This window comes from Buteo buteo, chromosome 12 (genome assembly GCF_964188355.1).
Source record: "Buteo buteo chromosome 12, bButBut1.hap1.1, whole genome shotgun sequence".
In the NCBI taxonomy this organism is placed as follows: Eukaryota; Metazoa; Chordata; class Aves; order Accipitriformes; family Accipitridae; genus Buteo; species Buteo buteo.
In genome coordinates this window covers 5,554,038-5,578,728 of record NC_134182.1, presented here as the reverse complement: position 1 = coordinate 5,578,728, position 24,691 = coordinate 5,554,038, and the positions used below count along the sequence as shown (strand labels likewise).

Sequence of the window (24,691 nt, the reverse complement as noted above, 5' to 3'; positions counted from 1 at the left end):
ATTATTTTTCATGAACAGGAACTTGAGAGAAGGTAGGAAGGGAATGGGGGGAAGTCTATTTAGGCCCTCTGCTTCATGGGTACTGGTTAGCAGTGAGAGTGATGGATGGGGCAGTTGGAAGAACAGGAGGTTTGATGGGCTGGCCAAAAAAATCCCCATGCAGCAAGTACGTGAAGTGCCTGGCATTCCCAGCAGATGAAGACGAGCAGCACGTGGCTCGGGTGTGCCAGCACGAGGGGCCATGTTGTGGCACCACGAGAGCAAATAACCCCGCCGCTCACAGAGCATCGCTTCACCCCAGAGCATACACTCCATGCATCCCCAGACCGGGGGAAGTCTAGGTTTCCCAGTGCTTACCCAGCACATTGCGCCACATCCTTCATCCTCCTTCCTGAGCTTCCCACGCAGGCTGGCCGGCCAGGAAAATAGCGAACGCCACGGCTTACCCCTGCATGCAATGAAGCAAGAGTTTGCGGAGGACGGGAAGGAGGGAGGGATAAGTAGGTGACAGTCTAATTAAGGAACGCACGATAATGCCTCCGGCGGGCGGCCAGGCTGCAGGCATTTCCTGACCGCAGGATGCTGCCAGCTTTGCCACCTCTGAGCTGGCCTTCACACGGCTTTGAGATGCTGGCCCCAGCCCCGCCGGGCTGATGGAGAAGCATCCAAGCCCATTGTCCCGCTTGCGTGCGCGCAGGGAGGTGGAAGCAGAGGCTTTGGGTTACCTTTTGGCTTGCTGCTCGTCGTCGTTGGGTGTTTAAACACAGGTGTCTGCCGCTGTTGACACTGAGTGATAAGTGGAGACATTTTTTCCATTGGAAAGAATCTCAAGAATTTCCCCGTTCTCTTTTTATTCTTTTTTTTTTTCCTTCTGCATCATGGTAAGGAGACTGTTACGGGGGGTGCGGGGCAGCTGGCACAAGGCAGAGGTAGGATGGTGCTTATTTAAAAATTAGATCCCCTCTCCATTCCCTCTCACAAGTGCAGCCGCTCCAGCCCTGAGCTTCAAATGCTCATTTAAATTGAAGCCTTCCTCCCTTTCTGCACCCCCAGCTGCCTCTAATAGCTGGTCCTTAATGCTCAGCTAGGGATAGCAGCTGGGAAAAAAGTGTTCGCATGTAAAATACAAAAGCAATGCCTTCCCAAAAGGGGAAAAGTAGGCAAGAGCTGGGAGAGGGGCCCCCTTCCCTCCCTCCTTGCCTGTCTCATGGCACTGACCTGCCACCATAAAACAACCCAGGCCCCAGGGTGCCATTACCAGGAAGCTCCTAATATTTTTTTTTATGCTTAACTGTGCCTCAGCCCTACGTTTCAGGTCATTTCTTATGTCATTCAAGCCGGGTAGATTTTTTTTCCCACAAGATAAACCAGGCCTGCCTTACTCTGGTACACCCTGGGGAGCAGGAGGAAGACCCGGTGACCCCCCACGCACGTGCTCACACACCCTCCCAGCACTGTGTACCGTGGGGAAAACCTTGTCTCACGACGAGCTAGCTGAACATCCGCATATACACGTGCGCGGACACATGCGTGTGCAAACACGGGAGGCTGAGATGCTCCTACACGCATGGGCACGTCCCTGCACGTGCAATTGCCGCCGGGCGATGCTGCCCTCCCCCTGCCCATTGCTCTCCTAGGACTTTGTTGGAAAGCACGGGTGCAGCCAAAGCACCTCCAGCCCTCCTTCTGGTACCCGTGCCTGAGCGCATCTCTTCTTCTTGGGGTGATGGTGACACTAATAAGTGGGCACCATCCCCGCCATAGGATGGAAAATACGAATGCTCTAAAAAAAAAACCCTGGTGCAGTGAAAAGCCAGGCCCAGGGGGACTAAACCAAGCACCCTGGGAGACCAGCTTACCTGATGCTTATGATGGGGTTTGGCCACCACACCAGTGCCTAATTGCCTGTCACTTCAGCTCCCCGCAGCAATTAGCAGCTCCGGTCGTCGGCCACCCTCTGCCTCAGGAGCTGGGGAGGCACGGGGTCCCCGCCACTGGGTTTCCTGGGAGCCTGGGCCAGCAAAAAGCCAGTCCACCCAACAGGCATGATTTTCATGGGAGGTTACACAATAAAAAACCCAAACCCTCATTGCAATGTAACGTTGGCCTCTCTTGACGCATCCACTTGTGGGCTGGGGAAATTTTGGTGGCAGTGAGGGGTTGAGTTCCTTGCTGCAGACACTGCTGGCTCTGCTAGGGAGGATATAAACCTGGGGTCCAAAACTCATAAATTGCCCTTTTTCTTCCCAGATGGATACATTCCCTCGCTCCCAGCCCACCGCGTGAGGCTGCACATCGTTGCCCTCAGGGAGCCCGGGAGCTGCCCCGTGCATCCCTCCCATCTCAAGGGAGTGGGGCCATGGGGGATGAGAAGGAAAAGGCAAACAGGCATGTTTTGAACAAAAGGATAAAGAGGCCAAAATGCAGATGAAACATTACCACTTCAAGGGGGAAAAAAATAGATAACGACATTAGTCACCACCCAGCGAACGACCTACAGCCTCCTCAGCCTGCGGAGGCTATGAGGAGCCTTCCATCCTCCTCCTCATCCTCCTGCCCCCGCTCCTGCCTGTTTATGATATGGCTTATGACAAAACAGCTTATTAAGAGAATTATGCAACTGAGCTCCTAACCCTTTCCACGCTGGATTTTTCCAAAGCCTTACGCTTATCGGGTAATTGTGCTAGAGACACCAGCTACCTGTCACAAGCCCTGTTGTGTGGTTGTTTTTTTTAATGAGGCCTCAGCTCCTTAATTGCTCGCGTGCTTTGTTGGGAAAGCTCAGTCACGTGGGTGCAAAGGTAATCCAGGAAAAGTACTATCAGCGTGCCCAATTACAGGGGCTGGCACTGCCTTTGGTATTGAACTCTGCCCGCAGCCTCGGGACCAGCATCCCACGAGGTCACTCGGCGAAAGGGCATCTTTACACCTCTCAGGGCAGACTGGCACTGGCTCTCCAGCTCCCGGTCCACGTGCCCTGTAGGAAACTTGGTGTATAGCAGAGCCCACATGCTTGTTGCCCTGAGATTGCCCAGGAAGCCCACTTGAAGACCAAGGTGTGTGCAAACCTGTACGTAGGTACGTACTGCCTTCTGAGATGCCTTTGGGTGCCTGAGGCGCCTACCCAGGGCTGGCAGATACGGTCCAGGACCCACCAGAGCAGCACCCTCTTGCAGAGGCAGCCGTACCTCTAGCGTGCACCACCCAGATGCACCAAGACACAAGACCTCCCCGGGTCCGCTGCCCCTTGATGAGGGCTCACCATCAGCAGAGACCAGCCATGCCCCGACCGGTGCAACCACCTCGATTTGGTCTGGAAGTTTGGACCAGCGGTTGGTTCCCACGCGCCACTTAGGCTGCCAGCAAGGGGCTGATACAGACACACAGAGCAAAATTGTTATCTGGGTTAGAGAAATTCCCAAGGGACCAAGCACCATGACAGGTTTCAAGCCAGGCACCGTACAGACACAGGGTAAAAGGCACATCGCGTGTGAGCGTGTGCTTTATGCGTGAAGCAGCTGGGTGGGTGAACCACACTCCCGCCTATGCTGTACCACGCATCAGGGCTGGAAGAAAATCATTACCTACTATTTCAGTTTGCTTGTTTCAGACTTCGCTCCAATTTCTGTAAAACAAATAAAATCATCTAAAAAAAACCCCCACAGTCAAAAACCAAACCAAAAACCAACCAAAAAAAACCCCCTCTAACTGGGGGTCATCTGACCCAGACTCAAATCTTCTGGTAAACAACATGCATAAAGACAGCCACCAGGCTTCTCCAAGCATCTCCGCACATTTGTAATATGTAACGCAGCATATGAAAGCTATATCTCTTTATAATTAGGAGTGCTCAAAGCGGTGACTCAGACATTCCAGCACGCTTTCTTCTTGTCGCTGGTGTGCAAAATGTAACTTTACTCATTTTTTCCAATGACTTTGGACTTTAAAAACAGTAATTAGCAAAGTCAGCTTGTTATCAGCGCCTGTCGGTAACCCGTCCTCCCGCCAGTCCTTCACTGTATTTTGGTCACAGGCAAAGCTTTGGCAGTCATTTCCCAAGGCTTGCTTTTGTCTGGAGAAACAAGGCAGCCAAGTGAGTAAAATAGGTCCTAAACCTGCAAGCCCTTTCACACACCTTCGTGTTAAGCACTTGAACATTGAAGTAGCTCTAGACTGGGTCTTTCTATAGCATGGTAAATAGCAGGCAAGCCATGAAATAAAACTTCAGAGGCATTATTTTCTCACACGTCTTTCTAGTTACAGCTAGGCTGGCATCAACAGACGCTAAGTAAAAATACTGTCCTCGCTAACGATGCTTCTCCTACCGTGCTTTTACGGAGGCTTTCATCTGCTCTGCTCACAGAGTGGTTTACTACCCATACATCGCCACATACCACTGAATCTGCAGCCAGAGGAAGGGCAAATGGCAATCTGCTCCTTACCACCACTCACGGGCGTTCAGCCTGCGAAACGTTTCAAGGAGTGTTACGGAGCCTGCATTTCGTGAGGGGACGGGGGAAGCTGCTGTTTCCTCTAGCACGCTGGTGGTCCCCATATTTTCTTCCCTGGTAAGACAGACTGGTTGCAAGACCCCAGCAGAGGAGGTTGAAAGATCAGCATCCCCTTGAAATCTGTGGCGAGAGTCTAGTCCAGCCAACCTGCAGCCAGAGGTTTCTCTGGGAGGGAAACCACGCATGTGGGAATGAGGGAGCAAACAGGATCAGGCCCTACAGCTGGGCTGGAGGCAAAAGACGAGGAGTGTATTTAACCTTCTCGGTCTGACTGCTTTCCTCAGCTCAGGTGGGATGAGCCTCACGAAGCTGAAGGGTTTGTGAACCTCTCTAGCTAATTTTGGGTTCAGACACTTCAGAAAATGAGTTCATGAACCCTCTTTTCTTACACTTTAAACTAATTCCCCTCCCAAGGGAGACCGATGCTATTTAAACCACATGTTTTCCAAGCTAAAGGGAGCCCTGTACTACGTGGCCACACTTCTGGAAAGCTCTCGCCTACATCGGGTAGCATCTCCGGAGCATGCCTGATTTTCAGCATGATTGAAGTTGATGCGACGTCCATGGGCTAGACAGTTGTGAGTGGGAATGAATGTGCCCCTGAACTGGACCTGGCTGGGAGGCAGAGGCCAGTTCTGCCTTCCTCCCTCCCCTCCTCCCTCAAGTTAAGCCAACACAAGCAGCATGCAGGTGGCACATGTGCTTTACCCCCGCAACCTCTCCTTCCACCTCCATCCATGGTCTTCATGGCACACTCTTGCTATGTTTTCCTCATTCTTCCCATTCCCTCTCGCGGTTTTTTTTACCCTGTTGTGTCACTTTGCGTCACTGACACCCTGCTGGTTTGGGGAGGGGGGGAGCGGTTCTGGCAATTAAGGAATGTGAATTTTACAGCGAACTTGATCTACTGGCTGCATGCAGAATGGCTGGCCATGGATGTATAGACCTTTTTCTGCTATAGAAATGAAGGCATTGACATGTGAAGGGGCAAACTTGACGAGATGAAAGCACAAAAGAAACTAGGGGTGAGGTTCAGCTCATCTAGCTTCAGCTACCTGAGAGCTGGGCACGCAAACTACATGGTTATCTACAACTTCTCGCTAGTGAGAGCCGGAGGACCTCCAAGAACTCATTCTTTCCAGATAGGCTGTTAAAATGAATCACCTTCTGGAGGTGTTTACCTCCTCCTGTGGAGTACAGGAGGAGACTAAACAATTATTTCAGGCTAGACACCCAAGTTTTAATTATGACAGAGGCAGTTCAGCATGACTAGCCCGGTGCCAGGATGGGAGGTGGCATCGCAGGGTCTGCAACTGGAAGCTTTTTGCTGGCTGCCTGAGTGAAACTCAGCCAAATAAACCACCTCTCCTGACAGCAGAGGCTCTGGAGATGTCTTCTGATCAGGTTTCCTCAAAACCGACTGCAGTTTTGTCACAGTGGGAACCTCCCCTGTCAACAAACCTTAGACATTTGTTTAAGAGAAAGGTATGGAAAGTGACTGATGGCAAGTCCCCTACAAAGCACCAAATACTCACTTAAGTTAAATATTAGACTTCATGAAAACTATGGCCAATCATGTTTTACAGAGGTCAGTAGTAGTTACAGAGGTTTAGCTGCTCAAATTAAGCAAGGCAGACATAGGAGGAGGCCCTAGAGAAATCTCTTTGGCTGCTACCGGGAAAAACCAGAACGGATGCTGTGTGGAGAAGAGCACACGGGCAGGATGCAGTCTGTGAAATGCAAGTATCTGCTGGGCAGCTCAGAAAGGCCCTGGAATGGGCCAGGACAGCCCGGGTGTCCATCTGGGAGCACCGGCAGGGTGTGCGGTGGCACGTAACGTGGCTTTCGCCTGCCCCATACCAACGCCGGCAGACTCTCCCCTCTACCGCAGCCAGGCACCCACAGCAGACCCAGCCACGAATCGGCATCCGAGCGCTGCGGATTTTGGCAAATCCCATTTCAGCTCAGCCAAGCGTCCCACGGATAGACAGGTCATGGGATTGAACACTGTGAAGTCCCTTTGTCCTCGGGTGCAGGGGATAACCACCCCAGCGTGGATCAGCTGAGCCTGGCGAGGACTGACGAGCCCCCGCAAAGCCTCCCCTTGGTCCCATCGTCAGAGGAATTTTACGCACAAGACCCCGCTCTAAAGCCCCTCTGCCTTCCCCTCTTGTGAGGGTATCCCAAATCCCATCAGCTGGAGCATTACCGGATTAAACCCAACTCAATGTCAGAATGTGCCCATTACTTAAAAGGCTGTGCAGAGGGTAAAGCGAGCTGCGGGTGCCGGAGACAGGGGAGGGTAAGGGGGGGCCGAGTGGCAAATCCCCCCCCACGCACAGCCCTTTCAGCACACTGGAAAGGGTTTCCCCACCCGATGGCGAGCACCTCCACCTCTGCAGTTTGCCCGACCACCCAGCTTCAACCAGCTCACCCCCAGCCCGCGGGACGCAGGGGTGTTGCCGCTCCGGTCACCAAACAGGCACGGGTTTATCTGGGGGAAATCCCGCCGCGGCTCTGGTTGAAGCAGGGGTTGGTCCTCACCCCCGCAGGCAGCATCCAAAGCAGACTCGACAGCCACAGCGCTGGCAACAACCGTAGTGGAAAAGAGTTGTTAAACCCCGCTCGGGGGTTTGTGCTTGACAAATAGCTGTTGAGCTGATTGTAACCCACCCGGTTCACGCTTCTGAACGCAGAGAACCTGTAGGGAAGAGTTTAAAACCCCTGTAATAAAGCCACCCTTTTTTCCTCCCCCAGCACAGCTGGAGAAAGCTGCAATCCTGCACTGTCTCCTCGCCCCAGCCTGGAGCACAGCAGGAGCGGGCTGTTACGTAGCAGTGACCACTCTGGGATTTTATCCCCGTGTTTTGCCTTGTATCGATCCCTGCCTTTGCAGGCCAGAGCCAAAGGCATCAGCCGACGTGACCCCAGAGATGCTGCGGAGCTGCCTCGCCGTAGCCGGCCGAGGTGCTGGCTGCCGCTCCATCTCTGCAGCCATGTGCGTGTGGCTCCCAGCAGGTACGGCAGGGTGTCGCGGACACCAGCATGCAGCCACGAAGGCACCTGGGTCTGTCGGGACGTGTGGGAGAGAGGTACGTAGTGGCAGGACACACTCTGGGACTGATGGAGCAGGAAATACCTGGGGCTCCTGAGCCGGCCGAGGGCAGAATAAAGAAGGAAGTATTGAAAATAAAAGCAAAGCTGCTGTGACATTTTCATGCTTGGCTTCTGACATCCTCTCCCTCTCATACACTTGACTTCCTTGCTTATTTTTATCAGATGAAGCTGATGGTCGCTGCTACAGTAACACTGTGTGGTTACAGCTCTGGCAGTGAACAAGTGCTCAATGCATGTTTCCTTTGCGGCTTCCCTCCCCGCTCCGCCTTCCCACCCCTCAGGGCTCTCAAGATAGTGCGTTTGACTTTGTTATGCCTTAGTTGTGAACGCTGCCTGTTGCAATGGGCAGTGTGGTTCACTCCTCTAGGCTCTGCTTGCTTGGCTCACCAGCCCCTGCTATCTTCCCCCTCTTCTTGTCCTACCTTTGCTGTCTTCAGCAGGCAAAGTACAGGTCTCCGACCCCAAGTACAGGGCTGGGTTTTTTTGTTTCAACATGGAAAAAGCACAAAACAACTCTCCCGGGGCTGATAACGTGGGTTGGGGGGGAAAAGCTCTTCATTGACAGGGTAAAGTCTGGTTTGAAACAACAACAAAAATACTTCTCTTGCCTCGAGCCCACTCCCCCTTTTAGAGTCATTATAGGAAAGGTGGGATCAAAGGATAAAGGCTGGTGCTCTCTCCTACACTATGGAGACCAGTTAATCTCCCAGGGTTTCCCACCAGCCCCGGGTAGTTATGATCCACATTTCCTAGAGTGGTACCAGAGCCTCATCAGTGGATTTTTCTGTGCTCCAGCCCCACCAAAGTAATTTCTGTTGATGGTGTTTTACTAGCAAGGGTTATGGCTCGTCGAACTTGAAGACGCTTTCAGGCTCCGAAGCTCTTCCCCAGCTGGTCTGTCTCCAGTTCTGGCACCCAAACCACACCAGGGTATTACAAGCAGCTACCCCACACTTTGAGCTCATGTCGTGGACATCCATCGGCGCAGCACGACAAAGCTGAGCCCCACTTGCCCCTTCCTCCAGCTGAAGTACGACCAAGCTAACATTAGGAGCTGCAGAGGGGCACAGGCACCCCAGGGTATGTCCTGGCTGCACATCCAGCCCTTCAGGCATGAAACCACAGACCCAAAAAGGACCTTCGGCAGCACAGCCCCCCGTTATTGCACCTTACAACCCTGTCCCCATCCTCCTCCTCTTTCTGCCCCCAGCTAGCAGCCACCCACGGTGCCCTTCCTCACTTCGCAACGGCTCTCGTTTTCTCCAGCTCTGCTCATCACCAGGTTCACACACAGCGCTAACACCTGTCCTAGGCATTTCCCGAGTGAAGCAGGTTTTTTCTGCTGAAGGTATTGGGCCTGAAACCTCTTCCCTCCCCCTCCTAAAAACAACGCTCACAAGCTTTCATTTTTGTTTTGACCGGTTTGAGCTTACTTCAGCAGAGCTGCTCTCCAGCCGGGCTCACACAGCCCTTTCTGAAGGTGGATGATAGCTGTGGCCGTAGAAAAGAGACACCTTTCTAACCAGAGTGGCTGAAAAGCTGATGCCGCTGTGCTATCAACCCTGCTGGCCTGCGGGAGAGCCCGGGCAGAGCTGTGGCTCAAGGGATGCTCCACACCTTCACACGCAGCCCTTCTGCTGCAGGGAGCCCTGGCACACTTCACCCCTGCCCAAGCACATCTGGGAAAAAAAAACCCTAAATGGGTCACAACAGTGCCCATCCACCCCCAGCCTTTAATCCAGCTTTTCACCAGGAGACCCTGAAACACAGCAGCGACAACTTTGCAGCAGCAAGATATGTAGACACATACTCACAACACGCTCCTGGAAGCACAGATGCATTTACACAGATGCTGCCAACCGTGGAGGCATCAGACAGGTGCATAATTAAACTCTGCAGTGCTTCTCTCAGGTCCAGACCTTTGCTTTCCTAAACCCATTCCTTTTCTGTCCAAACATAAGCAAAAAGGCATCATTTGAACCATGAAATGCCCAGAGCTTTTCTCCTCAAGCAAGGATTTAGGGACAGTAACTGCTCTTGCTCATACAGAGATGCTTCGTGCAAAAGGATTGCTTTTTAAGAGCTCAGAGCACATGCGTTGAGGCCATTGCTCCTTGCATCCCCAGGTTTGTTCCAAGTGACTAGGCTAGCATTTGGGGGATTTTGTTCTGGTTTTGATTGTGCCTCAAAGCATCTCAAAGCAGCAGATCAACATCACAGGGATGAAACTCCATATCCTCAGCTGCTGAGAACTTCCTATGGGGACTAAAATGGGAAGGAGACAGCTCACCTGGCAGTTGGAAGACAATGCTGGTTCTCCTGTTGCTTGCAATGATAAGGAGGAGCATGGTTACACCAGAGCAGGACTTGGACCTGCACTAAGGGGACCTATATCCAGGGGGTGGCTGCTCCCCATCTGCAACGCTGATGGTGAATTATCTTTGTACTCCTGCAGAGCAACAATTTTGCCTAGCTGCACCCAAATGTAGGCAAAGCCAGATGCCAAAGGTTCATCTGTGCAGTGCGTTTCAAGTGACTGTGTGCTTTGATGAAGCCGAACAGAAGTGGAAACACACCAAAAACAACAAATGAAATATTTGGGAGAGCGAACACAGGCTGAACTAAGCAGGGCAGCAGTGCACAGCTTGCTGTGTCATCAGTTGCAACTACAGGGCAAAGCTTTGAGGAGGACAAATGCCTCCAATTTAAATAAGAGCCAGAAGAAACATTGCTCTATGTGCAAAGAAAGGTCCTTATGCCACCCACCAAGTTCTTGGGATGACTCAGGGTCACCTATTCAGCAGCAAGCCCATTTTCATTTGGCGATGCAAGTTCCAGTTTGACCATAACAGCTGGAGCCAAGGACCAGGAAAGAACCTCCTTCTCCTGCCAGCACTGCTCCAGGCAGATATAAGGCAGACCCCCAGGCAGAGTGAGCCCCACTCAGAGGCCAGCCCTTCTGGTCTGGCCCAAAAATAGCATCATGCATCAGGAAACAAAGTGAGTGGCTTCATTCTGACATGAGCCTGAAAAACCTGTTCATGTGAGGCACATGAAAGTAGCAGACAAGTTCAATTCATTTGGAGTTTCCCTAACCAGTGCTGCATTTTAATCAGAAACATTCTGGGGCAGGACTGAACATCTTCACTGATTTCAGATCAGCACTTCATCTTGGAAATGCTGCAGCAGCTTCTACAACGAATGTAACTCCATGCCTGAGGAGGGAACAAAATCAAGGCACCTTAGCTAGAGGTTAATTGAAGAAAAGGAGAGGCAAGCTTCAACATTGCATTTATGTTTCTATGGCATAAAACATGCACAAAGGTTGAGCACAATACAATTCATCTTTGAACCACAGGGCTCATGTTGAGCATGCCCTCAGTTCAAGCATTAAATCTGAGGGTCATTAGTCAGTGTATTTAAGCCAGACTCATGTAAACCTAACACTCTAGCCTCAGCCCAGATTGTTTGCATAGGTAAGATTAGAGTCTGTTACTTGCCAAATCACAAGAACTTCTCTCCATGTATCAAAGATAGGGGTATTCCAGGGCATTTGCTTCTTATCACCTGGTTTTAGTGGAAAATTGAATCCCATTAAGTACACAATTTGCATCACTGAATCCTGGCACGGCCAGATTTCTACACCCATGACACTGCCTTGGCACCAAACAAGTACGGAATCACACTCAGAAACACCATTTCCTCAAGGTCTTCCTCTGGCAGCACAGGGAGCTGCAGCACACAGCCAGTGGTGCGTGGCAAGGTATGACCAACTACTCAAGAAAAGTCGACCTCTGGACCCAAAATGGCCAAAGCAGCAGGCAGCTCAGCTGAGACCCTAACAGCACACAGCACGGCAAGGCATACCTTCATGCTTGTTGCTCAGCACAGGGTAAGAGCACACACAGGGAACATGCACAGGTACTGCATTCGTACTGACAGCAGCTAGGAATAGCCTCCGCTCTCCATGACTTCATGCTCTGTAAGTTTAGGTAAGGCGTTAGACATAGATTACAGATAAGTAATTATAAATACAGATTTTTCAGGACCAAGTAAGCTGGAGCACCACTTTGCTGCAGCCTTTCACACAGCAGTAAGAAACTGTAGGAAGATGGAAGGCAAATAAGTTGATTTAGGCTTACGATCCCATAGGGCATGCTCCATGGTCAGCCACATGCACGAACCAAGTGTCTCCAGGTTCACCGAACAACCTCAACTGATAGACATGAGTCTTCAGATATTTGCATTAGCTTTGCAAGTCAGCACACCTCAGAACTGAAACACGAGGACCGGCCATTAACCAAAAGGTTGACCATCCCAACCCACTTGGGCAGTAAGAACAAAGCCATTATGTTTGGAAAGCATTTTCAAACTTTATTTACAACTGTCACAGTGACAAAAATGTAGTTTGAAAAAAATGCTAGCTTCTCCCTGAGGCTCAAAAAAGAATTACAGAAATATAGAATGTATATCATACAACAGGAGGAGTTTTACTGGAGTGCTTTGTTCTTTAGATACGTTCAACAACAAATAGAAATATACACAATACTTCCAAAAAAAGGATGCAGACAGAAATATGCAAGTCTTTAGGGCAGACAGCAGGTCTGGAGTCCAAGGATTGCCATCTCATTGCTGCCCACATGGTAATATCTTTGATATACAGCTTTGACTCGGTGGTACAGACAGTAGAGACCAATAGAGATTAACACTTAGAGTAAGACAACTGGCTGGTATGCAGGTGTACAAGCTCATTCCAGTAAGACAGCAAGACTAGAACAAGCGTTACAGATACAACAGCTGAATCCATCGCTAGAGAAAATGGTATCACCACATCATGACCATTTGGTGATCAACCGTCTATCAAGATGGGCAGGGAGCGTGTAAAACTGGGTCTGCATTGCTGGACCAGAGACCAGCTGCAGTGTAGGAACACTGAATTTCTCCTGCTTTGTGCTAACTCATCTCCAAACTCCTGTCTGTCTGAAACAGTTATGCAGAGCTGATAAATTATTGCCATTATGTTTAAACACAAGCAAGACAAGACTAATAAAACAATCCTGCCAGTATGTTAAAAGCAGTTCCCAACCCCCACCAGCGTTTAACTACTCATGAGGTATTAAAAATACAAATACACACATGTCCAAATAGATTTTAAAAATGGAACCAGTTATAAGCAAAGGGGGGTGGCATTGGGATTATTATGAAAGTTTGGTTAAGGCCTTGACATTTCTTTTTCTCTTCCATGAACCCCGATTTGGTTTAGGTGGTAACTGTTCTCATGCTATCCCAAGACCGACTGGCTCCCGAGCTGGTTCCCAAAGCTGCGAGATCATCACTTTCCATGAAAGCAGCAGGTTACCCTGTCTGGCAGCAGACTGGCCTCCTCCCCAAACAGAGACAGATGACTTCTCCTTGAAGCAGGAGATGGTGAAGAGGACACAACCACAGACTTTGCAAGCCAGTCTGCACTTCATTAAACACCCATGAATGCTTTGCCCTCGCTACGAAGCGGAAAAACCTCTTGTCTCAGGACATCCAGGCTAATCCTCTCCCAACAGACCCCTCCCGCAAACCCCCCTTTCCCACCAGTGTTCCACAGGAGATCTGGTGTTTCATCTTTGGATTACCTCCAGGTCTGGCAGCACTCCCCACCACGCACACCCCTACCAGCCTGTCCATCCTGCACCGAGGAGGCCTTGCAGTGCAAAGCTGGAGGAGATGCCCCGTCCCAGCCCTCTCAAGCCCGTTGACCAGCAAGTTGGAGACATGAAACCCTACAGCCTCAAGGACACCAAGGTAAGGAGGCGTAACCTCCACCCTCTGGCTTCGGGCGCTGTACGAGACGAGACTGACCACAACAGCCTCAGCAAATAGAAGAGAAAAATCCGAGGTGTTCAAACCTACGTAAGCTCTTGCTGCAGACAGAAGCATCTCTACATCCGATGCGCATTACCTCACGCTAACCACCTGCAAGATAAACTAGGGCCTCGCAGTAGAGATGACAAGCAGCAGCCTAACATTATCCTGCAAATACAGCTGTTCAGCATTGAAGAATCTAAAGGCAAACAGAGGGGGAGAAAACAGCTTTGAGAAAAGTGGCTGGAAAACAGGCTCAACAGTGAGAGCAAGAAACCCAACTACTCCTATGGACACTCACGTTACCCTAGGAGGTGCCGAACCGGGGAGAGCTACAGACCCCTTGTCAGTAGAGCGTTTGCCATGCTTTGCTACGGACACCCTTCCACCCCCCGACACACAAAATGGAAGCTGTAAGAAAGGCAAATCTGAGAGATTACAGCTCTGTTCTCACACTTTTAGCTGGAGGCAGCTCCCGGCCAAACGCTGCTGCCTCCGACTTTCCTCCCCCTCCCCGAGCTCCCCCCTCCAGCGGTCCTCGCGTGGTCACCCTCTGCCATGTGCTTGGAATTTCACTGCTGCCTCCGCCTCGGAAAAATACAGATAATGATCTCGAGAACAGCAAACATTTCTCTGCGTTACTTCCTTCCTTCCTCAGGAGGTCTGGTGACACCGAGGGCTTCAGTTCTCGATACAGAGAATACAAGAAAACTAAGATCTCGCAGGTGCAAAATTGAACTTGTCTTTTTTTTTTTAAAAAGACTTTCAAAAGAATTGTGGCTCTTCCTTCAGAAGGGTGCAGTCCCTTGCCTTTCCTCAGATGCCATTTATTGCTCCTTGTTGTCCTTCTTTACATCTTCACAGTTTTCTTCCTCCTCTTCCTCCTCCTCCTCCTGCACGAGGAACTCTTCGGGTGGCCATCTCAGCTCACCACTCTCCACATCACCCTCCGTCGGCTCTACCACGATTGAGGGCAGGCGGTCCTTCAGCTTACAGTAACGGTCGAAGTCCGAGGGATCAGGGAAGATCTGAAAGAGCCAAGAAACAAGTCTGTGAGAGGGGTTGCGTTCACACAGTCTTAGCCAAAACCCAACTCAAGACACTCGGGTCTTCGGGGCAGACTGGTCTGGACACAGAGTAAACCACTGAGTGATGGGAAGACTCTTGAACTTGTAAATAAGCTTCTCTAATCTGAGTATTGGAAATGAGCACTGCCCAAGAGGCTTCCAAAGCCCACGCTTGCTTGGATAGCACTCAGCAAACAGGCATCTGCCCTTTTGGGTATTTATCCAAACGCCTCGCTCCCCACCCAGCACCGCTTTTTGCATTGATGCTCCTGTGTTTGCACGCTGAGCTATCTCGATCAGAGAATCTGAGATCTCATTTCCTGCTGCTGGTCAAGCTGCGCAGGAGAACGGGGCTGTGCTCGGGGCTGTGCTGCTGGAAGGGAGAGGAGGCACTCGCCAACCCAGCGCTACAGCCCTCCAGACCCTCGCAGCGAGGGCCTGCATCTGGTAGCGCTCCAGGTCCACGGCACCAGACTGAAAGAGAAGGTCAGCTGCATTTCGAGAGAGAATTTTGGCAGCGTTCTGCATGCTACAGCTACCATACATCAGCAGTGAAACTCAGCAGGAAGACACTCGTTTTATGGAAGAAGGGTTGGAGACTGGGCTGTATTTCTTCAGGCCAGAGGTACCTGTGGCACAGCCAGCAATTATGCACCACATTCCTCGTGCAAGGTTTATGAGGACCCCCTTCTCTCCAGCCCCCTGAGGTGCACAGAGCAGTACCTTACCCCTTCCCTCCCACCCACAGCTTGCCACGTGGATGCACAAGCTCATGCACTGCAGCAGCACCAGGGCCGCTGGGATGGACGCTTTGATCCTACTAGAACTGAGGCAAAGACACAGGTACAGGAGAAACCACCACTGAGCTGGAGCTTTGCATGACTAAATTGCAATGCAAACGGAAAAGGTTGCTGTTACTTATAGGGATGCCCTACTAGGGGACCAGCTTCAAACCCCAGCTCATCCAGAGAAAGAACTGCTGGGTGACAAGAATCAGTTGCCATATCAGATTCCTGGTTCATAAGCAGAGGATTAAACAATTACCACCTGTTTATTTCAAACAATTTTATCAGAGTGTGCATTTCACCTTGCAGTTGCATTTGAACACCCCAAAGAAGATAATGACAAAATGCATTTTCCCCTCAAGGTTGTAGGTGGGGTGGGGAGTCGGGCACTGTACTTTTCTTTGAACACCAGCTGCATTCAAGTGAGCTGTGAGAGCATCCTTGCAGGGAACAGCACTGCCAGCCTCAGACAGGCACGCTGCTCATGGGTGCCTCAGTTTGAGAGCAAGATCTGATCTGCTTCGTGGTTCCAGTTACGAAAGCAGGTTCCCCATCCAGGAGCCCCGAGCATTAACCACGAAGCATCACTCTTCTCATGCCAATCACGCAGGTACCCACCACCTTGGGAAGCCCTGGCCCAAACCCCAAAGGAGAACAACATCCTATTGACTCGTTCTTCAGCCTAGCGACTATTAACTACACCACTCCCTCCTTGTCTATATTTAGTCTTCTACCGTTCAGCCACATTTCTCCCTCGCATCCAAAGCTTTGTGGCAACCAGGTTACTAACCTGAGAAAACCATCAGGTTGCTACTTAACGCAAAGTCAGGCAGGGTAACTGAAGGTAACACATCACGGGGGCTGTTCGCACACATCCAGCTCGTCCTGGGGACAGTGGTGCAGGAGCCCAGCTCCCACTACAGCACCCACCATCCGTATGCTTTTCAGGTGCAGAAGAGCGAGCGAGGTCTTTGAACGCGGCCACGTTAACATGGGCATTGCAGTATGAGCTACCTGCTATTAGTCAGGGCTGGTGCGAGTGAGACAGTAACTATTTCTTGGAGCTTTGTGGCTTCTGCTCGGCCAAACAAAGGCAGTTTCAGACACGTGGTGCATTACTGGAAGTACAGTCCACGGCTCTTAAGCATCAACTCGTTATCTAAACTCAGGATAGGAAAAAAATACCCTTGACACTACATGGTTTAGAAGGTTGCAATGGAAAAAGAAGTGTAGTTCAGGAGGTTACATAAGCTGATAATGTCATGAAAATAGCCTCCTGTGCAAGAAAAATAGCAGTATAATAATTAAACTAACCTTTGGCTGCTATCATTTTAAGCACATTAGGTCAAATTGGAGCAATTTCTTTGAAAATAGGCTGCCAGATTTTTTTTCCAGAAACTAAGTAGTAGTCATTTCCTTACAAACAAATATCCCCAAAATGTGGTGTGCAGCTTTTTTAATAAAAAACCCCCGAGCACAATCTTATCTCAAACAGCTGCAGGACAGGCCGAACCCAAGAAGGTCAGGATTTTTTCCACTAAGTCATGCTTTTTAATCATCGAGGCAGCATGAAGTGAGATGTTGCAACTGCACTTTCAAGGGGTGTGGACAGTCAATGGAAAAAAGTATACAAAGGCAGATTTCCTCGCATGTGACAAGCAGGGCAACACAGCAGGCCAAGCACTGGGACCGAAGGAAAAAAGGTTTCAGATTAAGACTGTTTGCACATCTGGGGAAGCTGGGTGGAAAAGCTACCCCAGCCAGCCTCCCTGCTTACTCCAAAATAAACTGCATTGCCAGACACTTTATAAAAAAAGATAAGCAAGCACCAGCTTTCTGCTGTCCCACACCGGTAGTGCCATGCTGCATTTTTTGGCCCCATATGCCTAATCTGGTCCCACTCCAGATTTAGACAATGGGAAGAAAAAAACCACACTCTAAAACTTGCAGCAAGGTCCTCACTGGGAATGCAGCAGCTCAGCTCTGACCTGTGAGCTCTGCACCCTTTGGCACAGCAGCCAGGACAGCTTGCCCAGCAAAACCTGCCTACAAGCCTTTCTTCTCACATTACCCAGCTCAGGTATGTGGGAGGAAGACTTTGCATCTCCCCACCACCCAAAGAGCACAGCAGCAACAGGTTAACTTCTCCCCCCCATTTATCACAGGGAGCCACCTTGCACACAGCCGAAGCAGATGCCTATTTCTGCCTGATGTGGTCACTCAATGGGAGACAAGTGACAACCACCAACTGGTTGCGAAGGCTACCTAAAAGCAAATTTAGCAGCAATTCAGAGGTATCTTCCTCCCCCTCACTTGCACAATACAGCACAAGGGGCCGCGACTGCTTCTGCAGAGCCCCCCTTTTTGTAGCTGAGCCCCAGCTCCTGGCCCATGGAGACACATCCAACACCTTCAGAGCCCACGGAGGACATGTACATTGCTTCTTACGCTACTCAACACAGCTCCTCACTCGCAGCAAGACTGGTTTTCACAGGCCTCTCCAGATTATGTCTTGGGAACTGCCCTCCTCGTGGACTGATCCAGATCACATACAAATCAACCAAATTCTTGCCTTGCAGCTGGAAGGGGCAGTGAAAAGCAGAACTTGAAATGAAAGCTTGAAATAATTTTAGAAAGATCATGTTTGCCTCTTTTTCAGATGATCTAGCACTACTATCCTTGAATGAAGTCTTGGCAACAAAAATGGAAAGTTTTCATTGCCCTGGGGAGGCTCATACCCTCTCTCAGCATTCACAGGGATGGAGAAACACCAAAAGCAGGAGAGATGTCAGTCAATTAAAAGGATTAGCTCAGCACTACCATAATCCAAGTGACACTTGTAAATTCAAAACAACTTCCACATGTGTACTCCATACCAACACCCATGGTTAAAATGCTTGTCTCCCCTCCCATGAGGCTGAAAATTATTTCAACTATATTCCAGGGAGACTAAGGCAGTGAGATCTTTCACAATTAAGTTACTGTTTGGGGGGAAAGCTTTGCTTCATTGTGGTAACACTATACAAGACTGAAAAGTCTGTACTGAGAGGCATACCACTTCAGGTACAGGATACACCCCAATGTACCCATATCACTCATCCTCCCAGTACTAGAGCGCTAAGCTTTGTGCCTCTTCAGCAGTATTCAAGCCAATATTCCAAATCCCAAATCAGCATTTAAGTTCTTAAAATAAAACTTTACTGCCATTGAGAAGCATGGCAAGCTCACTTCAGGAAATACTTAAATCATCTCAGTGTCCTCTTCGGAGGAATTTTCCAGCTGTAAGAAACAGTGCTAATACAGACGTTGACTTGCACAGTAGCCATGACTTGAAACTGAGCTCCATCTAGTATGCACACAGCAGCCTGTGACTCGGGTTTATGAACTATGACAACTCCTCAGTCACAGACAGATTGCCCTATCTTGGGGGACAGTGGCAGGGAAACTTCATACATCATAACAATTTTCTGTCAGAGTAACAAGGCATCAAGTAGGGAAGAAAAAAACATGCACTGAGATGTTCTGATTAGCTGCTGTCTCCAGTTTGCATTTCAGTGGAACACTTTTTTTGCATAGCATAGCAGTGAACATGATTAGTTTTGGCTCCGTTTATCCCATATCCTACTTCTGCTTTCCTTTAAGGTCCCAGACTCTGGAATACACATTGAGTCAGCCTACTAATCTTGTCTAGTAACCGTGCATCAGATGTGCTATGTGAACAAGTTGCCCTAAACTCACTTGCTATCACCACCATTTTGCAGCCCAGTCTCAAGCCCTTGCGCAGCAGCAAACTCCAGCTCTAATACAGAATTTCCCCTGCACAAATCAAGGCTGCACAGACACGAAGCACCTTACAAGCAAACAAGACAATTACAAAGGAAGCTCAATTTTCACCCTTTGCCACCAGGCCCTGGGTCAGTAACGTGTTGGTCCCCCAGTTTAGTTGGGGGGATGCAGCCGATGCAGCTCAAACCCCTCAGCACCAAGCACCACAGCCCCGTGAGGAAGTCAGTGCTTCACTGGTGCTGGTGAAGAGGCCTTCCATTCACCAAAAAAGATTTCCCCAACAAGACAGACGACCCAAGCTTTCGCCATAAACACTGGATGGAGCGTTAAGCCTATTTACCTAGATTCAGTCAGTCTGACACGATTCAGAGCTAGCTGCGGCTGTGATCAACCCAGACAGATCCCAGCATGATGCGATCACGACTTAAAAGAGCTCAAGCTCCCCATGACAACCAAACCCCAGCTGATGGCATGAGGCAAGCTCAGCCTCCGCAGGCCAATCTCCTAAAAGGGAGCCTAAGGTCCCACAGGACGCGCGAGCCGGCCAGACAGCCCGTCTGCAGCAAAGTAGCACACTCAACTCAGGACACAGCATTTGCTCAAAATAAACACTTTTGGGCATCAAAGTGTTTTCAGTTGCGCTCAGACCCCGCTCCACTTCCAAGAAGCAAGGGAGGATTCAGGTCAAGGCACTGTTTTGACAACAGCTCCACAAAATGATTAATTCAGCCTCGGTGTCAGTGGCATGGTTTGTGCTGCTGTGAGATGGCATCAGAGGACAAGCTGGCGGAGGGTTGCTGAGGCTTTTCAGAGAACAGGTATGTGTAGGGGCTGGAAAACAGCAAACAGTACATTAGCTCCAAGCGGCAGTGAAAAAGGCCCGGCTCACCAGAGATTGCCAGGCAGGAAGCACATGAAGCCCTCCATAGGCACATCTGTTTGTAGCAGGGGCATCTTGAGCCATCAGCTGCATTTCAACGAGTTTTTTGTTTAGTAAGTCCCATGGGAATTATGGGACATCTATTAAAGATCCAGAAATAGCTCTTCACTGCAGGCACAAGACCCAGCATGACATCATCTCTTCAGCTGCATCTTCTGTTTTGTCTATGCCACCCTGTTCTGAGACTCATGCCCCGATTTCACCATTCACTTCTGCTCAGGCCCTCTAAATCTGTTGGCTGAACCATCTTCAGGCGGCTCAGAGAGCAGCTTTATGTTGCAAATACAGTAATAAAAGGTGTTTTACATAGAAAAGTTTTGAAATTAGCACATTAGCTTAAAAGCATTTTGCATATTAACTGGAAAAAGGCATTTCTATGCTGAGAAAGCACATTTCGCAAGTGAAACTGTTACTAAGCCTGCCCAGGCAACTCGGTTATCACCAATACAACTTCTGCAGTCCGAGTTTTCACATCATTGCTTAAAGAGCAGCGATGGCCAGCCCACCAAAGACCAGGAAGCTTCATCAGTGGGTGCACACCTTCAGCTGATGTCTAGACAGAGACACCACAGAGCATGAGCACAGGCAAGGCAGTAGAGGAGGCAGAAGGAAAAAGTCAAGAAGCAAAGTTCCCTCCTTAACCAAGACAGACAGGAGCCCTGAAGTTCAGTGAGCTCCACAGTACAGAGGAGTCAGATCACTGAAGTCTATACTCAGAGTATGAGTTTGTTTCCTCAGTTTAATTCCATGTAAAGGCAAAAATACTTTGAAACAGTACTGTTGGTCAGACAAGACTGTCTGCAGCAGATACTGATGTGCTTTACAGTTCCAGCAAAGCTGCTATACCATCTCCTTTAGTCCAGAGAGTTTCATGTCTGCATGTGGTGGCAGAAGCAGCCCCCAGGCTCACAGCTCACATCCTATGGACCAACTCCCCAGGCAGTCCCTGCTCTACACCATCTGAAGGGGGGCATTCTGAACCTCAGTTTGAGGTCACCTCTGCAGTAAAATAAATCCAAGCTCTACTACTAGAATAAGAGAAAGTTTTGAAACTAGAAGCTTGCCTCTCCCAGTTCTGGCTCCACTTTTTTTTTTTTGCCTCTCATAGTGCTGTTACACTTACATCATGAGTGCCCAACTCTGCAGATGAGTGGAGGAAGATGTTGCAGCTTAGAACAAGTCTCAGTGTAGGAGCAGTCATGCTCCATTAGCCCTGTCTGGTTTTAAGTTATTGCACTCCAGCCCTCAGACTAGCATACAATTTTCCATGTACCAAACTCTCTCCATCAGCAAGATGAAGCACAAAGTGCCAAAGTCTGAGGCAGAGCAGAGAGTTCAGGGTGCAATTTGCATCAGGTTTGTCCTTGCTATTCTAACTTGAGTTTTCAACCCTTTAAGGATGCTTTCAACTTACCTTGATTTTACACTGTGACACTCTCAGCCTAGCAGCCAGGGGAGGAAGGCTGAAGCCTGTTCCCCAATCCTCTTTACACTAACCTGATTTAGAGGCAGACCTCACATACAGCCCACACACTGCACGTGCCCCATCAGGATCTTCTATTTCAACACCTCAGCCCTTGCTGCCATCAGTTTGGCTTACATCAAGGTGAAGTACTGGCAGGCAGTTCCCAGCTCTTGCAGGCATTTGAAAAAAGTCTATGATGAGACCACTACAGAGAACAGATCCAGGATGCAAAAGCCCTGCATAGACATGAGTCGTCACCATTTATGACTCACACCTTCAGGTTCGGCTGCTCCACTCAAAACTGAACAGGCCTGTTCCCCAGTTGGCCCAAGCAGACTTATCAAGGTCATCAGCACTGGGGGAAAAACCTCACTGAAGCAATCGTTAGAACAAGCAGGGCACATAGGTTCTGCCTCTCACTGGAAAATTTAGATAGGTAAATAGAGGCTTTTGACCTGACTGGGTTAAGGCTCTTCATGTGGTGACCCATAAAGACAACTGAACATCCCGTGCAGGCTCGTTTGATTGCTTCAGGTTTAACAACCACTCTCATTGCTGTACACTCCCTCTATAGGAAAGAGAGGCCATATGCTTTCCACTAACTCAAGCACTGAAGCACAGCTATTTCCACACACAGGCAATAAACCAAACAACTTGCACTATCCAGATCCAGAATTCTGACCAAAAAAAGCAATGCATCCCCCTTTCCTCCCCGCAGCTTTGGCTTCTACTGGAGGCCTCAGTCATGGCCCAAAGTTCATTTCATGCTTCAGTGCACTGTTACTGCCTTGTAGCTCATTTTTCAGACGTAAATATGCTATCATACAACAGCACACCTCATTTGAATGCACACTTAGAGCAACTGCCTCTGTGCAGGTTGTGTAACATCTGTGAAGGAAGAACCCTGCATCGGGATCTGCCGGTAAGAGCCACCAGATGCCAAGTCATCTGCATGCACTCAGCACCTGTGTCAAATCTCATCAACAAGTCTCCTGGAAGAGTAGGAAAACAGGGATCTAGTAGGCTAAGATGCACAACCTACCCTTTGATTAAGTATAAGCTAGGAAATGAAAGGGATATTGAGACTAAAGGATTAAGGCTCAAGCTAGTTTCTAAGACCACCTCTTCACCCCAGTCATTGATCTAGAGGTTAATAGCTAATTACTTTGTTCAGAACTTTCAGAAGGAATGCAGCTCACGCCTTCAGGTACTCCTATCTCCAGTGACATTTCAAGGCTTGTTTAGGCTGTCTCCAGCCTCACAGCATCTTATGGAAGACCGTTAACCCTCTCAAATGGGCCCATCAGTCAGGAAAACAAAGAAATACATCCAAAAAAATGTAAATGCCATACAACCAACTCCCTCCTGCTCTAGGCAGATCATTTGTATGTCGTGTTAGAGAGATCTCAAGAGCCCTCTCAGCCCATTGAGCGGTGCAAACCCTTCTTCCACCGATCTCCCCATCTCCCACCGAGCCCCCATGAACGCTTAAAAAGTGGGGGCTCGATCACTTCGGCAACAGCCAAGTCCTTTGCCAATCCAGCCTGATACCGAGCGATATTTTAGACAACCAGCTCCTGCCAAGCAAGCATTCCAGTCTGTTGACTAGCTCTCACTACAGCAAGACCTGCTATTAGGTCAGGCTATGGAAAGGTACATTAGACCGAGTCTGCGGTCCAGCCCAGGCAATTCCATAGGGGATTACTGCCCAAGCAGCCAGCGAAGCACTTACCTGATACGACAGACCATCCTTGCGGGGGCTTAGCCCGATCTCATCCATAGCTGGGGTGTTCATCATCACTTCAGTCATTTCAGCTGATCTCAGATAATCAGAGCTAGAAACAAAAGACAGCATTCAAACGGTCTGAGGGGCTCCGGGGGGGGGGCTGAGCGAGATGTGAGTAGCATCGGGAAAGAAAAGCAAGCAGAAGAGGCTGCCGGCAGGCTATTTCTGGTCCCTTCCTTCCTGCCCCCCCTCGGAAAGGGGTGGAAAAAGCTCAGTACCTCGGAAACCGGCGCTACATCCCCTGCCCCTGGGAGCAACTCCCTGATTTTGCTCCCCAAGAGAACTGCTCAAAAACACCCCGGGAGGCTTTAACAGCAGCGGTTCCCTTCTAACTCCACTTCCTCCAGCTCTGCCCCCTAAGGGGGGAAAGTAAAAAAAAGAGAGTAAATAAGTGCAAGCGCTGGGGGTTTGGGGTTGCTTTTTTTTCCTTTTCTTTTCAGCTGGTGTGCTTTAGCTCCTGCTGACTTATTTTACAACCTCAGGGACTTCCACACCAGCGGAGCGCACGGCGCCAATCCCAGCTCTGCTTTTACAGCCTTAATGGCATTTCCAGCTCGAGAAAGTGAATTCCCACAGTTCGCAGCTCCTCTGGTGCGGCTCATCCCGCTACAGCTCGGCTCTCGCACCCGCCGCTACCCGCCTCTTCTCCCCCCGCTTTCGGAAAAAATCACGTCCCGGGGCTTCACGCCGGCCCCCTCCATCGCCTCCTCCCGGCGCACACACCGCGGGGACGGGACGAGCTCCGCTCCAAGCCTCCCACGGCCACAGCAGGCAGCCTGCTGGCGTTAGAGCCTCCCCCCCCATCCCCGCCACGCGTGAAGCACCCACTCACCAGGGCAGCGGACACAGCACAGACATGAAGTCCCGGCGGAGGCTGCCCCGCGCCCTCGGGGGTAAGGGGGGGGGTGGCGGGAGGGGCACCCAAGCGCACGGCGCTGCCCCACGAGCAAAGCGACCGAACGGCACCGGCGGAGGCTGCGGGAACTGCCCGACCCCGGCACCGCCCGACCCCGCCGCCGCCTCCTCCGGTCTGAGCCCGGCGGGCGCCGCCGCGACGCTTTAAATGGCTCCGGGGGGCGGGGCCCGAGCCCGCGTCCCCGCCCCCCCTCGTCTGACGTACACGTTTTCATGAATGGCTTCGGCGCGCGCCGCCTTTGCGGCGGGGGCCGGGGGGGGGCGGAGACGGGGCCGCGTGTCTCGGGAGCGGGAGGAGGTGGCGGGTCCGGCCCGGCCCGGTTCGGTTCGGTTCGGTTCGGGTGCTCCCGGTGGGAAGAGGAGGGTTTATTATTTGTTACTCTGACCTCCCCCCCCCCCCCAGCACCTCCCCCCGCCCTCCCGCACCGTGCCTGGCTGCCGGCCAGCGCGGGGATACACCGAG

At 50.5% G+C, this 24,691-nt stretch overlaps 1 protein-coding gene and 1 long non-coding RNA gene across 6 annotated transcripts in view; both read right to left on the bottom strand.

Annotated features, from left to right (window-relative positions):
* Positions 1–3,628, bottom strand: part of LOC142037856 (uncharacterized) — a 35,440-nt gene extending 31,812 nt beyond the window's left edge. For 3 of the 5 annotated variants that reach the window (XR_012652455.1, XR_012652452.1, XR_012652451.1), the window contains exons 1-2: positions 726–1,062; positions 358–448 (exon numbers count right to left, since the gene is read on the bottom strand). This is a non-coding gene — a long non-coding RNA (uncharacterized LOC142037856). The other 2 variants (XR_012652454.1, XR_012652453.1) reach the window with 2 other exon arrangements.
* An 8,348-nt stretch (positions 3,629–11,976) lies between these two features.
* LBH (LBH regulator of Wnt signaling pathway) lies at positions 11,977–24,336 on the bottom strand. The gene is made up of 3 exons (XM_075042483.1): positions 24,146–24,336; positions 23,260–23,362; positions 11,977–14,512 (listed from the first exon to the last, which is right to left on the bottom strand). The coding sequence occupies exons 1-3, from the start codon at positions 24,169–24,171 to the stop codon at positions 14,312–14,314; spliced, it is 330 nt and encodes a 109-aa protein (XP_074898584.1). The 5' UTR covers positions 24,172–24,336; the 3' UTR covers positions 11,977–14,311.
* Positions 24,337–24,691: the final 355 nt, after the last annotated feature.

Coding starts and splice junctions, on each gene's coding strand:
- LBH (XM_075042483.1), bottom strand. CDS start 24,171: ATGTCTGTGCTGTGTCCGCTGCCCTG. Junction 23,363..24,145: donor GTGCTGTGTCCGCTGCCCTG/GTGAGTGGGTGC, acceptor TTTTGTTTCTAG/CTCTGATTATCTGAGATCAG. Junction 14,513..23,259: donor AGGATGGTCTGTCGTATCAG/GTAAGTGCTTCG, acceptor TGGCTCTTTCAG/ATCTTCCCTGATCCCTCGGA.